The 17,352-nt window shown below is 41.6% G+C and overlaps 1 protein-coding gene across 1 annotated transcript; it reads left to right on the top strand.

Annotated features, from left to right (window-relative positions):
* Positions 1-4,610: 4,610 nt before the first annotated feature.
* On the top strand, positions 4,611-5,754 carry apbp2 (Amyloid protein-binding protein 2). Its single transcript, NM_001140701.1, is given in 2 exon segments — positions 4,611-4,932; positions 5,369-5,754. Coding segments are annotated over 2 exon segments (222 nt in total). The 5' UTR covers positions 4,611-4,794; the 3' UTR covers positions 5,453-5,754.
* The last annotated feature ends 11,598 nt before the right edge of the window (positions 5,755-17,352 follow it).

Genomic DNA, 17,352 nt, shown 5'->3' with positions numbered 1-17,352 from the left:
TTACAGATAGCAATAATTCTTTCAACTCTTCTACACTTTGAAGAATTCAAAGCTGCAGTGCTTGTCTTTCATTATTTGGTCCATTATGCGTGGTTATGAAGGCTCGGCATTTGTTTTTTGTATGTAGTGTCCAAATGTGCTAATCTTGTCAACAAATTAGTTATTAAAGTAGTTTGCAATATCAAAGGGTTTTGTTATGAATGAGCCATCAGCCTCAATGAAGGATGGAGCTGAGTTAGCTTTTCTGCCTAAAATGTAATTTTAGGGACTCCAGAGCATTTTGTCATTCTTTATATCATGAATCTTTGTTCCATAGTATAGTTTTTTCTTATTTTTGTTTAGTTACTTGATTTGTCAATTTACTGTGTGTTTGCCAATCTGCTGTGTTGCCAGATTTATTTTCCATTCCCTAGCCTCATCTCTCTCAGCCATACAGTTTTAACAGTCAGTTTCTTTATGGCTGTCAGTAACCGGAAGAAGCAATTTCATAAATGCTTTAAGTGCAGCGTCAGGATGTTCCTCATTACACACATCAGACCAACAAATATTTTTCACATCTTTAACATAGGAATCATTGCAAAACCTATTGTATGACTGCTTATACACTATTTTAGGTCCAGTCTTAGGAACTTGGGTTTCCTAGACATGGCTATTATATTATGTTCACTACATCCGATGGGTGTGGATACTGCTTTAGAGCGGATTTCTGCAGCGTTAATAAAGATGTGGTCAATACAAGTGGATGGTTTAGTTGTTGTTCTGTTTATAAATATTTGTATAGGTTGACTGATAACCTGAACCAGGTTGCAGGCACTGGTTACAGTTTGAAGCTTTTTCTTGAGTGGACAGCTTGATGGAAGCCAGTCAATATTTACGGCACTGAGAAATATACCTCTCTGTTGATATCACATACATTATCAAGCATTTCACACATATTATCCAGATACTGACTGTTAGCCCTTGGTGGTCTTTAGCAACTTCCCACAATAATAGGCTTTAGCTGAGGTAGGTGAACCTGTATTCATATTACTTCGACCGCATTTGACATGAGATCCTCTCTAAGCTTTACAGGAATATGACTCTGAATATAAACAGCGATACATCCTCCATTGGCATTCCTGTCTCTTCTGTAGATGTTATAACCATATATTGATCACTGTATCATCAAAGGAATTATTTAATTAAGTGAGATTCAGAGAGTAGCTCAAACTGCGCATGTTATGTCTCCATGAGACGTCATCTTAACCAACAATCAGTATACCTGTATTATACGTATTGAACATTCATATTACACTGTACAACCTTACCTATAGAGTGTGCACCCATGAACTGGTGTATCATACTACTCAGTGCCACCCACAGATTAAAATTCTGAAGAGTTTACACAAATATTACCGTGGTAGGTCTTATTGCAGGACTTTGACTGTGGCAAATCCATAGTTAGTCTGTTATGCGTAATTGAACATTCATAACAAATTATTGTCAAATTAGTTAATTATTGTATTTATTGTTAAGTTATGTAACAACATTCCAACCATGTTTAGAATTATCTAGTCCAAATATGGCATTATTCCACATATGTATCCTTCTGCATGTTTCAATTGGGAACTTTTATTTTGAAGGCAAACTGCAAATTCCACTATTGTAGTTAATCATTATTGTGGCTAGCTTCACAAAGGTCCAATGAACCTATCGACGTCAAATTTCTACACCTATCAATCCAGCCGCTTTTACTGCCTGGCAACAATTTTGCAGTGGGTGCACTTGGTTTGAGCTTGGCGGCGCGCCGGTTGGTTCGCAATTTCTCCACATCCTATTTCGCTTTTACAAGGTTTGTGGACTTGGGGACATATTATGCACATTTGTCTGGCCACAAGAGCTTGTGGTGCTTTCAAAGTTGCTATTATTCAGCCTCTTAGTGGTCTCTGATCAATTTCCACAATGCCTGCTTGTCAAGGGACAACAATATAAAAATGTATTTTGTGTGCTGTAGATCTGTTACGTTTATGTTCCAGAGACACACATATTTTATAAAATAAAAAAAAAAGGAATGACGTCCATAGGACAGCGAGAAAACTGCTGATGCATTTTTTTAAATTATGCAGCGAGTATGTGATTGATTGGTGACTGATTAACTGAGCAAGTATTTTGGATGCATTAAGAAAACACCACACACATTCCACTTCCATCTTCTCGCAACACCAGATCGGAGTTTGCAATCTCTTTGGCAAGATAGCCATACAGCTGACGTTCCAGTACAGTCTACCTAGCAGCCTGACTGACACGCGACCCACGTGACAACACAGCGATGCTGGTTTTATGCCGCCTTCACGCACTCGTCGGAAACTCTGAAGTGTCCGAATTGCTAACTGGTTGAACGCGGCACGTGTATAACTACAACCAGTTAGCAAGTTGGACATTTCATAGTTTTCTAGTTCCGACTAGCACTTGAATGCATCATTAGCAAGAGTACGGTCTACCCCGGTCTATCGACAGAATCCTGTGACGGGATCATCAACTGCGCAGCAGTGAGGGGATTCGATTAATGCCTAGGGCGAACCGGGTTAACGTTGACTGCATCCGGTTTGGAAACTTGCTGCCTCCCTGGCGCGAGCCAGGTGCCCGATTTTGGCCGACGGCGATGTCGGCTCAAAACAAAAGTGATGTAGGTTAAGCACGCATAATGAGTAACGAGTAGGATTCTGTTTTCACTTTTGTAAAACATATATATATCTGCCTTCCCAATGAAAACTAGTTTGAAAATTAGAGAATATATTTTTTGGAAACGAGATGTATATTTCTGAACGATGCATCAGTTAGTTACTTTAAGGAGTAGTTCTCTCTCTGTGGGTCTAACCCCAAGAAGTTCTGGAAAATGGTTAAAGACCTGGAGAATAAACCCTCCTCACAGCTGCCCATGTCCCTTAATGTTGATGATGTGGTTGTTACTGACAAGAAGCACATGGCTGAGCTCTTTAATCACCATCATGATGACAGGATTCCAACATTTCTTCATTTCCCACCCCTTCTAATGCGACTATCCCAGATGATTCTCTCTCTTTTTCCCATGCCCTGACCTGGTTTGCTAACTACCTCTCTCAAAGAGCGCAGTGAATAAAGTCAGAACATCTGCTGTCTCAGCCACTGCCTTTCACCAAGGGAGTACCCCAAAACTCGATCCTAGGCCCCACATTCTTCTCAATTTACATCAACAACATAGCTCAGGCAGTAGGAAGCTCACTCATCCATTTATATGCAGATGATACAGTCTTATACTAAGCTGGCCCCTCCCCAAATTTTGTGTTAAATGCTCTACAACAAAGCTTGCTTAGTGTCCAACAAGCTTTCTCTACCCTTAACCTTGTTCTGAACAATCCCAAAACAAAGGTAATGTGGTTTGGTAAGAAGAATGCCCCTCTCCCCATAGGTGTGATTACTACCTTTGAGGGTTTAGAGCTTGAGGTAGTCACCTCATACAAGTACTTGGGAGTATGGCTAGATGGTACACTGTCCTTCTCTCAGCACATATCAAAGCTTCCGGCTGAAGATAAATCTAGACTTGGTTTCCTATATCTTAATCGCTCCTCTTTTTACTCCAGCTGCCAAACTAACCCTGATTCATTTATAGATCGGCGGGTAAGGGTGCTCTCGAGCGGCTAGATGTTCTTTACCATTCGGCCATCAGATTTGCCACCAATGCTCCTTATAGGACACATCACTGCACTCTATAATCCTCTGTAAACTGGTCATCACTGTATACCCGTCACAAGACCCACTGGTTGATGCTTATTTATAAAACCCTCTTAGGCCTCAATCCCCCTTATCTGAGATATATACTGCAGCCGTCATCCTCCACATACAACACCTGTTCTGCCGGTCACATTCTGTTAACGGTCCCCAAAGCACACACATCTCTGGGTCACTGCAGCTAGCGACTGGAACGAGCTGCAACAAACACTCAAACTGGACAGTTTTATCTCAATGTCTTCATTCAAAGACTCAATCATGGACACTCTTACTGACAGTTGTGGCTGCTTTGCGTGATTTATTGTCGTCTCTACCTTCTTGCCCTTTGTGCTGTTGTCTGTAATGTTTGTAACATTTTTTGTGTTGCTACCATGCTGTGTTGTCATGTGTTACTGCCTTGCTATTTTGTTGTCTTAGGTCTCTCTTTATGTAGTGTTGTGTTATCTCTCTTGTTGTGATGTGTGTTTTGTCCTATATTTATATTTTATTTATATTTTATTTTTAATCCCAGCCCTAGTCCCTGCAGGAGGCCTTTTGGTAGGCTGCCATTGGGCGTCATTGTAAATAAGAATTTGTTCTTAACTGACTTGCCTAGTTAAATAAAGGTTAAATAAAAAAATAAAAATGAAATCATGCTGCCTTTGAAAACGACCGAGCGGCGTAGAAGTTCGCTCCTCCCGTTCACTTCAGGTATGAACGGGTGTCACGGGCCATACTCCCTGTCTGTTTAGCCCGGTGCGGGTTCAATTAATCAAACTCCCTCAGGAACGAAGCGAAGTACATTTGACTCCGGCGAATCAGACCCCGAGTGTGAAAAACAGGGTGGGGGCAGAGATAGACCTTCGGGCGGACTGCACTGGTTCAGTGCGTATCCTAGGAACATGGCCGATGGTTAATGCTGGTGCTTAACCAGATGAGACATTCAAAACTGTTTTGTTACATGAGAAGGTACAAGAAAAGGAGTTCAAACTTGGCAAGGTGGTTAGCTAGCTACCGACCGTCGATCGAGCAGAGGGGGTGTTACTGTCTGGAGAAAAGGAAAACAACATGGCGGCCTTGGAGCTCGAATGGATCCCAGAGACACTGTACAACACTGCTATATCAGCAGTGGTGGACAATTACAGTCGATCGCGAAGAGATATTCGTTCCCTCCCTGAAAATATTCAATTTGATGTGTATTACAAGGTACGTTTTTAGTCTAGTTTGCTAACTAACGTTATACAATGTGATGTCCCCGAGGTTATTCGTTTTAGCTAGCCAGTTAACGTTACACCTAACGTTGTAAACTCTTTGCAAAGCAAATCAGCTGATTAACTTGCTTGCAAGCTATCCTGCTTAAAAGGTTAACAACAATATACTCCATTTAGCAGACGCTTTTATCCAGAGCGACTTGCAGTCATGCGTGTATACATTTTTACATGTGGGTGGTCCCAGGAATCGAACCCACTATCCTGGCGTTGCAAACACCAAAGTTGGGGAACGGTGGTATCTTAATAAGGGGGAGGAGGAAAAAACGTTTTTAAAATTGAGGCTTCGTCATAATGTAAGTGTTTTATTATTCATTTATTTATTATGGTAAGCTGAAAAACAATGAAAATGTAGTTTTTTCCCTCTGTTTAAGGAAGGGGAGGAGTGGACCAGGTCTCCAGTTCGAATCCTGCCTCGGCCAGAAATAACATTTCTAAACAACCACCAAAAGTGTTAATTTCTTTGTCACATTGGCCAATATAAGAGTTAATGGAAGGACTATGGTAGTACAATCGTTATGTATAAGTGTTCAAATGAGGTTGGTTTATTATGTACTGTACTCCCGCAACCTTGTTTATGCAATTAGTATCTTAAATGATCAGTTATCTGTTGCAGTTTCTTGTGGACTGCATATTACCTGATGTATTTATAAATACATTACATCTATGAACATTTACTCAGAGCCATGTATTTTAGTTATTTGAAGTGAATAACGATTGACCTACAATCAAAAGTAATTAAAATAATTGGTTGAAATATAGAAACATGTTTATTACTGACAAATGTGAGATGTCACACACACACACAGGCCCTAGGGACCCAAGGTAATGAGTGGGTATGGCACTGCCTGATTCTGAGTGAATGACACAACCGGATCCAAACAAAAGACAACATCCATGCAAACAGAGGGGGGAAAAAACTCAATCTAAAAGATCTAGGGCTCGATTTAATCAGATTAGCGTCAACACCCGCATAGTGGTTGTTTTGGCGGTATCGGAGGTGAAACTGTATTAGAGCTGTCACATTCACAAGCAGAACCTTGTTACCTTAATCACCTACACTGCCATTGAATGCAACAAATCCCATGCAGCCGCGTTAGAAACACTGAAATACGTGAAGTTCTATTGTAGGCTATAGGCCCTACTCCTGACTAGACTGATGGGCTTTAAATCCCCCCATCCAAATTAACATAAATTATGCAATAGCCTACACTTTCTACCGCTGTTTTGAACTTCTAATGCGGTAATGATAATAAAGAAGGGAGTAGTTTGTGACACATGAGCAACATTGGGTTAATTCTTGATCTGATTGAATCAAGCCCCTGGTTGTAGAAAGCCCCTGGTTGTAGAAATAAGATGTAAAAAATGTAAAAAAATATATAAAAAGGACTAGAGTACAGCAGAGTCTAATATGGAAACTATTGATGTGTTGCCACTTCTCAAACAATCAGGTTTTTTGGTGGAGTTGGTTGGCACCAGACTGGGCTGTGGGTGAAGCAGGCCAGGTACTGGTGGCAGCAGGCTTGGCGCCGGAGGAAGCAGGTTGGACTGTAGTGGGAGCAGCCTGGGTGGGGCAGGGAGCAGAGAAATCATCAGTGGTGGTGGTGGTGGTGTCATCCAGAAGACTACCAACTGTGCATAGTTCTCAAAATCAGTCTCCAAGTCGGGGAGGGTCCATGTCCAATCCCAGTTTGCCTGAGCAGGCAGTCCACACCAATCAGCTCTCCTGAAAATGAAAAAAGCAAGACAAGACAAATGTAATATTACTCACAATATCTTCATCATATCAATACACTGATGCACAGTTTTGTTTCTGCCATGTTTTAATGTACAGTGAGGAGAACAAGTATTTCATAACCTGCAAAATCGGCAGTGTTTCTTACTTACAAAGCATGTAGAGGTCTAATTTTTATGATAGGTACACTTCAACTGTGAGAGACGGAATCTAAAACAAAAATCCAGAAAATCACCTTGTATGGTTTAAGTAATTAATTTGCATTTTATTGCATGACATAAGTATTTGATACATCAGAAAAGCAGAACTTAATATTTGGTACAGAAACCTTTGTTTGCAATTACAGAGATCATACGTTTCCTGTAGTTCTTGACCAGGTTTGCACACACTGCAGCAGGGATTTTGGCCCGCTCCTCCATACAGACCTTCTCTAGATCCTTCAGGTTTCGGGGCTGTCGCTGGGCAATACGGACTTTCAGCTCCCTCCAAAGATTTTTTATTGGGTTCAGGTCTGGAGACTGGCTTGGCCACGCCAGGACCTTGAGATGCTTCTTACGGAGCCACTCCTTAGTTGCCCTGGCTGTGTGTTTCGGGTCGTTGTCATGCTGGAAAACCCAGCCATGACCCATCTTCAATGCTCTTACTTAGGGAAGGAGGTTGTTGGCCAAGATCTCGCGATACATGGCCCCATCCATCCTCCCCTCAATACGGTGCAGTCGTCCTGTCCCCTTTGCAGAAAAGCATCCCCAAAGAATGATGTTTCCACCTCCATGCTTCACGGTTGGAATGGTGTTCTTGGGGTTGTACTCATCCTTCTTCTTCCTCCAAACACGGTGAGTGGAGTTTAGACCAAAAGCTCTATTTTTGTCTCATCAGACCACATGACCTTCTCCCATTCCTCCTCTGGATCATCCAGATGGTCATTGGCAAACTTCAGACGGGCCTGGACATGCGCTGGCTTGAGCAGGGGGACCTTGCGTGCGCTGCAGGATTTTAATCCATGACGGCGTAGTGTGTTACTAATGTTTTTTTCTTTATACTGTGGTCCCAGCTCTCTTCAGGTCATTGACCAGGTCCTGCCGTGTAGTTCTGGGCTGATCCCTCACCTTCCTCATGATCATTGATGCCCCACGAGGTGAGATCTTGCATGGAGCCCCAGACCGAGGGTGATTGACCGTCATCTTGAACTTCTTCCATTTTCTAATAATTGCATCAACAGTTGTTGCCTTCTCACCAAGCTGCTTGCCTATTGTCCTGTAGCCCATCCCAGCCTTGTGCAGGTCTACAATTTTATCCCTGATGTCCTTACACAGCTCTCTGGTCTTGGCCATTGTGGAGAGGTTGGAGTCTGTTTGATTGAGTGTGTGGACAGGTGTCTTTTATACAGGTAACGAGTTAAAACAGGTGCAGTTAATACAGGTAATGAGTGGAGAACAGGAGGGCTTCTTAGCCTGTTAGGGACAGACGTTCCGCTAGCGGAACGCCTCACCAATATACAATGGTATAGCGTGGCGCGAAATACAAATACCTCAAATATGCTATAACTTCAATTTCTCAAACATATGACTATTTTACACCATTTTAAAGACAAGACTCTCCTTTATCTAACCACATTGTCCGATTTCAAAAAGGCTTTACAGCGAAAGCAAAACATTAGATTATGTCAGGAGAGTACCCTCCCAAAAATAATCACAGCCATTTTCAAAGCAAGCATATATGTCACAAAAACCAAAACCACAGCTAAATGCAGCACTAACCTTTGATGATCTTCATCAGATGACACTCCTAGGACATTATGTTATACAATACATGCATGTTTTGTTCAATCAAGTTCATATTTGTATCAAAAACTAGCTTTTTACATTAGCATGTGATGTTCAGAACTAGCATACCCACCGCAAACTTCCGGTGAATTTACTAAATTACTCACGATAAACGTTGACAAAAAAATATAACAATTATTTTAAGAATTATAGATACAGAACTCCTTTATGCAATCGCGGTGTCAGATTTTAAAATAGCTTTTCGGTGAAAGCACATTTTGCAATATTCTGAGTAGATGGCCCGGCCATCACGGCTAGCTAATTTGACACCCACCAAGTTTGGCCCTCACCAAACTCAGATTTACTATAAGAAAAATTGGATTACCTTTGCTGTTCTTCGTCAGAATGCACTCCCAGGACTTCTACTTCAACAACAAATGTTGTTTTGGTTCAAAATAATCCATAGTTATATCCAAATAGCTCCATTTTGTTCGTGCGTTCAGGTCAGTATCCGAAGGGTGACGCGTGGGCGCATTTCGTGACAAAAAATGTCAAAATATTCAATTACCGTACTTCGAAGCATGTCAAACGCTGTTTAAAATCAATTTTTATGCTATTTTTCTCGTAAAATAGCGATAATATTCCAACCGGGCGACTTTATACTCATTCATATACTGAAAGAAAAACATGGAGTCGTCTCGTGCACGCGCACTCCATTGTCATTGTTCCCTGCCTAACCACTCACAAAAACTCCTGCTTTTTTTCGCCCAGAGACTGCAGAGACGTCATTCTGCTTTCTGGCGCCTTCCTAGAGCCAATGGAAGCCTTAGAAAATGTCACGTTACAGCAGAGATGCTGTATTTTCGATAGAGATGCCACAGAAGGAGAACAACTTGTCAGACAGGGCACTTCCTGTATAGAATCTTCTCAGGTTTTGGCCTGCCATATGAGTTTTGTTATACTCATAGACATCATTCAAACAGTTTTAGAAACTTTAGAGTGTTTTCTATCCAAATCTACTAATTATGTGCATATTCTAGTTTCTGGGCAGGAGTAGTAACCAGATTAAATCGGGTATGTTTTTTTTATCCGGCCGTGAAAATACTGCCCCCTATCCCAAACAGGTTCAAGAAAAACTAACAGGTCTGTGAGAGCTGGAATTCTTACTGGTTGGTAGGTGATCAAATACTTATTGGATTCCGTCTCTCACAGTTGAAGTGTACCTATGATAAAAATTACAGACCTCTACATGCTTTGTAAGTAGGAAACACTGCCGATTTTGCAGGTTATCAAATACTTGTTCTCCCCACTGTATGTCATGATATTTGTTAAGAAATTACAGTTTGGTATGTCTTAGAGGCTATAGCAGAGGAGAGCACTTAAGGCGTCGGCATGCTTCAGTTCGGCTGGCGGCTAGCCTAACCGACCAAGTATGCTTGCGTACTCCCTTAAAAGACCTTCGCTTGAAAAAGTGGTACTGTTTGTCCATTTTGAGATGCTGTAGCCAATATACACTTCCTCAAAATAGTCATTTAATTTGGACTTTTTGGACAAGGAGACCTTAGTCGTGCAATTTTACATCTAACTAAAATGTTTGGTGCAGTATTTCTCAATGAAATAATGTGCATGAAAACGAGTCGTCTCTTGTTGAATGACAGACTACTGAAGAATCCCTACAGTTGGCCTCGGCTACCAACTTCGGCTTGCCTCAAGAAAAATAGTGTGCTCGACCAACCTTAAAAATGGAAAAATAAATGGCACAATCTTGTCATAATATATGCACAATCTATTCAAAATGCATGAGGGCGCCTTTTACAGAGGCTCTAGCAGAGAGCTCAGTGCCCTGAGAGACAGCAGAGGCAGTGGTGGTCTTCACACAGGCTGTAGCAGGGCTGGGGAGAAAGAGGAAAAAGTATAAGATTTATGAAAATGATTTGAGCGTAAACTGTTAAAAACAAATATGTAATCAAACAAGCTCTTGACAGGTTAAGCTATAGCTGGCACGATACACTGAAAATGATCACCGACATACCGATCACTTATCGCAGGCATTTGGCTGATATCGTTCATTATGTGAATTGGCCTACATTATAGAAATGTGAAGCTTGAAATTATATAAGTTTGCTAATATGGGTGATTTTGTTATTGGGACAATTTTGTCTTTATCGCCCAGCTCAAGATTAAGCTACACTGAGTGGACAAAACATTAAGAACACCTTCATAATATTGAGTTGCACCACCTTTTGCCCTAAGAACAGCCTCAAAAGTCAGGGCATGGACTACAAGGTGTTAAGTGTTCCACAGGGATGCTGGCCCGTGTTTCTCATGATCTTTTCAAATTGGCTGGATGTCAAGAATGGTGGACCATTCTTGATACATACCGGAAACTGTTGAGCGTAAAAAACCCAGCAGCGTTTTACTTCTTGACAAACTCAAACAGGTGCGCCTCACCTACTACCATACCCTGTTCAAAGGTACTTCAATCTTTTGTCTGCCCATTCACACTCTGAGTGGCACACACACACAATCTGTCTCAATGCTTAAAAATCCTTCCTTAACCTGTCTCCTTCCCTTCATCTACACTGATTTGAATTGGATTTAATAGGTTACATCAATACGGGATCATAGCTTTCACCTGGTCAGTCTGTCATGGAAAGAGCAGGTGTTCTTAATGTTTGTACACTCAGTGTATATCATTTTTACCCAAACAGGCTTCTTAGGCACATCATGCTGAAATTATAAAGGAAATAAATGTATATGAATACTGACAATACGGTCATGTGAGATTTAAAACATGACAATAGTTTTTCTCCATGTTTTGATGAATGTTAGTTCTAGGTGTTAGTTCTTGAAGGACCACGGTACATGATGTAGTACGTACAAGGCCACTCGCAGACAGCGGTTTGGGGCACTTGCAGACGTTGTGTATGGGCGGGGACACTCAAAGGCTGGTCCAAGGGTGGGGGCACTCACAGAGGCCGTAGACAACTTGGCTAGGCTACAGACGTTAGTGTCTGTTTAAATAAAATATATATATTTTAGTTACATATCAAGGTTATTGAAGGTTGTACTGTTATAAAAACCAATCAAATTTTATTGGTCACACGCACGTATTTAGCAGATGTTATTGCGGGTGTAGCGAAATGCTTGTACTTCTAGTTCCAACAGTGCAGTAGTATCTAACAAGTAATATCTAATAAATTCACAATGTATACCCAATACACACAAATCTACATAAAGGAATGGAATAAGAATATATAAATATGTGGACGAGCAATGTCAGTAGCATAGACTAAGATACAGTGGAATAGAGTACAGTATATACATATGAGATGAGTAATACAAAATATGTAAACATTATTAAAGTGGCCAATGATTTCAAGTCGGTGTATGTAGGCAGCAGCCTCTCTGTGCTAGTGATGGCTATTTAACAGTCCGATGGCCTTGAGATAGAAGCTGTTTTTCAGTCTCTCGGTCCCAGCTTTGATGCACCTGTACTGACCTCTCCTTCTGGATGATAGCAGGATGAACAGGCAGTGGCTCAGGTGGTTGTTGTCCTTAATGATCTGTTTTGCTTTCCTGTGACATTGGGTGCTGTAGGTGTCCTGGAAGGCAGGTAGTTTCAATACTAACTAAGAGTTTGACAGGTTAGCCTGCATATTTTTTTATTTACCTCAGCAGCCTTCCTTGCAGAGTTAATGTTTGGTCTTGCTGCAGACACATGCGAGCCCCCAAACCTTTGCTTATTGAACTGCAAAAGAGAGAGAGAAACCTAATGGACACAATGATCAAAGAAGGAAACCAAGTCACCTGTCAAAAGGATGTTCTGTCATGGCAGCAGAGCCATAGTAGTTGGGAAAAAATATGACAAAAAATGTAATATTTACCATTGACAACAAGTTCAATGCGGTCCTCAATGGAGGAGTCTGAACAGCTGATACAGACGCTGGGGGTGCTGTAGGTGTTGGCCCAGCAGGTTCACTGGAGAGACCTGTTTAAAATATAGGCGGGACATTACTAGAGTATGGTACCTCATTTCAATTAATCAGGAAAGTGAATACATGTTTTAGCCTGTAAGCTTTATTAATTCCCCCCCGGGCTGCTGGTGACTACACCATCTCACAGCACTCTCAAGCAGCACACCCCACAACCCATCCCCCAAACAACGGAAACCGTGAGTCAAGGGGTGATGAACTCTGGGTCTCTCTGGAACTTTCATTAACCTGTTGTGATTGGTTGATAAGATCACAGCTTGGGGCTTTGACACTGTGCGTACTCTTTGTTAGAGTATGCAAGGACAATTTGATGGCCAAATATTATAATAAATTTGCTGTTCATTAGTAGTAAAGGCTTACATTTAATGACCGGTATTTCTAGTACTGTATATACAAAAGTATGTCAACACCCCTTCAAATGAGTGGATTTAGCTATTTCAGCCATACCCATCACTGACAGGTATTTCTAGTACTGTATATACAAAAGTATGTCAACACCCCTTCAAATGAGTGGATTTAGCTATTTCAGCCATACCCATCACTGACAGGTGTATAAAATCAAACACCCAGCCATGCAATCTCCATAGACAAACATTGGCAGTAGAATGGCCTTACTGAAGATGTGTCAACGTCATAGGATGCCACCTTTCCAACAAGTCAGTTCATCAAATTTCTGCCTTGCTAGAGCTGCTCCGGTCAACTGTAAGTGCTGTCATTGTGAAGTGGAAACATCTAGCAGCATCAACAGCTCAGCAGCGAAGTGGTAGGCCACACAAGCTCACAGAATGGGACCGCTGAAGTGCGTAGCACGTAAAAATCCCCTGTCCTCGGTTGCAGCACTCATGACCGAGTTCCAAACTGTCTCTGGATGCAACATCGGCACAAGAACTGTTCGTCGGGAGCTGCATGAAATTGGTTTCAGTGGCCAAGCAGCCGCACACAAGCCGAAGATCACCATGCGCAATGCCAAGTGTCTGCTGGAGTGGTGTAAAGCTCGCCGACATTGAACTCTGGAGCAGACGAAACGCATTTTCTGGAGTGATGAGACACGCTGCACCATCTGGCATTCTGACAGACCAATCTGGGTTTGGCAGATGCCAGTAGAACGCTACCTGCCCCATTGCGTAGTGCCAACTGTAAAGTTTGAAGGAGGAATAATGGTCTGGGGCTGTTTTTCATGGTTCGGGCTAAGCCCCTTAGTTCCAGTGAAGGGAAATCTTAACGCTACAGCATACAATGACATTCTAGATGAGTCTGTGCTTCCAACTTTGTGGCAACAGTTTGGGGAAGGCCCTTTCCGGTTTCAGCATGCACCTGTGCACAAAGCGAGGTCCATACAGAAATGGTTTGTCGATCGGTGTGGAGGAACTTGACTAGCCTGCGCAGAGCCCTGTCCTCAACCCCATCAAACACCTTTGGGATGAATTGGAATGCCAACTGTGAGCCAGGCCTAATCGCCCAACATCAGCGGCCAACCTCACTAATGCTCTTGTGGCTGATGGAAGCAAGTCCCCAACATCTAGTGGAAAGCCTTCTCAGAAGAGTGGAGGCTGTTATAGCAGCAAAGAGGGGACAACTCCGTATTAATGCCCATGAATTTGGAATGAGATGTTCAACGAGCAGGTGTCCACATACTTTTGGTCATGGAGTGTAAAACAGTATGTTTTCTAGATGAACACACAGTTCAAATGTCACAGGCCTATGCATGTTTTGCCATTTAACTCTTGTCATAATACATACCTTCTGGAAGAGGTCATACCACTTCTGCCTCGGAGCTGGCCTGTTGCCTGCATTGGCAGGCCAAACCCCTGTGGTGGCAAATGTCCGCAAGCAGGACATTCACTTATAGGGCTTATGGGTCTTTTTAGGCATCTGAAACCAACAGGATGAATGTATCACACTACCACAAGAACAATTAGCAAGACATAGCAAACCTAATGTGAACTAGGCTAATGCAGTCAGCCTAAAATAATACTGTGTTATTGGAAAACAAGTCCGTATTCAAGCAAGTAGGCTCATCATTGCAAATTTGTAAGCTAGGCTATATCATGGACTGACTGATTTTAACATTTTTTTTAATAAACCATTACATAGATGTGGAAGTTACATTCGCTAAAGCTGTTTATAACTAGAGGTTTGTCCCCTGGATATCAAAGCATTATCTAACTTAGCTGGCATAATATAGCTAGCTAGTCAAAAGAAAGTCAGGTGACACTGACAGCTCCCCCCATTGAAAGTGAATGCTACTGTAACGTTACCAAATGATATGTGACCATACTGTAAGCTGTTTGTTGGCTAACTAGCCATGTATAAACTTAGCTAGCTGAAAATAATTTACCGGAATGGGCAATAACCTTGTTAACGTTAGCAGATCGCATGATATTTTAGCTCTCACTAACTTTGACAGTTCTCTTACCTATGAAAACAAATGTTAGAGCTACTGTAATGTTACTGTACTGTTATCATGCTAGCTAGCCAGGCAGCTAAGCTAACCACTTTCCACAGGGTGATGAAAGTGCACTGTGATCTTGATGCTCCTTTACGATAAATATTGAATGTCTTATTCTGGTGACATGATGCTCGATACTTGACTGCTGTTTTGACAAATAAATAAAAAATATTCTCGCTCTTATCCATAATAATGTCATGTAATCTAGCCTACCCACACAGCCTAACTGCACTGTATCTGTGAGCTGTTGGCTAGAGCGTATTTGCCAAGACCAGAGTAGGGACATTTGCTATTTAACGCAACTTTTTTTGTGACTAAACTATCGGTTGAGTTGAAAATGTAAGTGTACACAAAAATGTGTTTCCATATTTCGGAAACGCCACTGCTGTGAAAATGCGCACATTTTCTTTATGCAGATTTTAGAATATTTGCATGAAAATCTTTGACCAGTTGGATGGAAACCTAGCTTCTGACACTCCTGTCCCTTTTTTGCTATCCTAACTTTGTCTTAATTTTTCCCCAGCTGTACCAGCAGGGTCGGCTCTGCCAGTTGGGAGGGGAGTTCTGTGAGCTGGAGGTGTTTGCCAAAGTTCTAAGGGCATCTGACAAAAGGTACTTTGCGTGTGTGTGTGTGTGTGTGTGTGTGTGTGTGTGTTATATAGTAATCTGACTTCATGTGAAGCAAAAGGGATCTGATGAGTCTCGAGCCAACTTTGAATGTCATTGTCACACATTTTGACAAATAAGCCTTTATGCTGTGGATCTCGTATGTTTGTATCATGTCGTCATGCCCAGTCTTTGTGTGTGTGTGCCTCCAGACATCTCCTGCACCATTGCTTCCAGGCCCTGATGGATCATGGGGTGAAAGTGGCTTCTGTCCTGGCCAACTCCTTCAGCCGCCGCTGCTCCTACATTGCAGAGTCTGATGCCCATGTGAAGGAGAAGGCCATTCAGTTTGGCTTTGTTTTAGGTAGGCACCCACACAACTTTCCTACCCTTTCTTTTAGAGGTCGACCGATTATGATTTTTCAACGCCGATGCCGATTATTGGAGGGCCAAAAAAAGCCGATGCCGATTTGTATTTATTTATTTGTAATAATGACAATTACAACAATACTGAATGAACACTTATTTTAACTTAATATAATACATCAATAAAATCAATTTAGCCTCAAATAAATAATGAAATATGTTCAATTTGGTTTAAATAATGCCAAAACAAAGTGTTGGAAAAGAAAGTAAAAGTGCAATATGTGCCATGTAAAAAAGCTAACATTTAAGTTCCTTGCTCAGAACATGAGAACATATGAAAGCTGGTGGTTCCTTTTAACTATGAGTCTTCAATATTCCCAGGTAAGAAGTTTTAGGTTGTAGTTATAGGAATTATAGGACTATTTCTCTCTATACGATTTGTATTTCATATACCTTTGACTATTGGATGTTCTTATAGGCACTTTAGTATTGCCAGTGTAACAGTATAGCTTCCGTCCCTCTCCTCGCTCCTACCTGGGCTCAAACCAGGAACACATCGACAACAGCCACCCTCGAAGCAGCGTTACCATGCAGAGCAAGGGGAACAACTTCTCCAAGTCTCAGAGCGAGTGACGTTTGAAACGCTATTAGCGCGCACCCCGCTAACTCGCTAGCCATTTCACATCGGTTACACCAGCCTAATCTCGGGAGTTGATAGGCTTGAAGTCATAAACAGCTCAATGCTTGAAGCATTGCGAAGAGCTGCTGGAAAACGCACGAAAGTGCTGTTTGAATGAATGCTTGCGAGCCTGCTGGTGCCTACCATCGCTCAGTCAGACTGCTCTATCAAATCATAGATTTAATTATAACATAATAACACACAGAAATACGAGCCTTTGGTCATTAAAATGGTCGAATCCGGAAACTATCATTTCGAAAACAAAACGTTTATTCTTTCAGTGAAATACGGAACCGTTCCGTATTTTATCTAACGGATGGCATTGCTGTTACATTGTACAACCTTCAATGTTATGTCATAATTAATTACGGCCTTTGTTAGAAATAAATGGACTTCACACAGTTCGCAATGAGCCAGGCGGCCCAAACTGCTGCATATACCCTGACTGCTTGCACGGAACGCAAGAGAAGTGACACAGTTTCCCTAGTTATAAGAAATTCATGATAGCAGGCAATATTAACTAAATATGCAGGTTTAAAAATATATACTTGTCTATTGATTTTAAGAAAGGCATTAGGTACATTGGTGCAACGACAGTGCTTTTGTTCGCAAATGCGCTTGTTAAATCATCACCCGTTTCTCGAAGTAGGCTGTGATTCAATGAGAAATTAACAGGTACCGCATCGATTATATGTAATCAGGACACGCTAGATAAACTAGTAATATCATCAACCATGTGTAGTTAACTAGTGATTATGTTAAGAT

The sequence above is a fragment of the Salmo salar genome, chromosome 04 (assembly GCF_965601325.2).
Source record: "Salmo salar chromosome 04, fSalSal1, whole genome shotgun sequence".
Taxonomy (NCBI): domain Eukaryota; kingdom Metazoa; phylum Chordata; class Actinopteri; order Salmoniformes; family Salmonidae; genus Salmo; species Salmo salar.
This window is presented reverse-complemented; position numbering and strand designations above follow the sequence as displayed.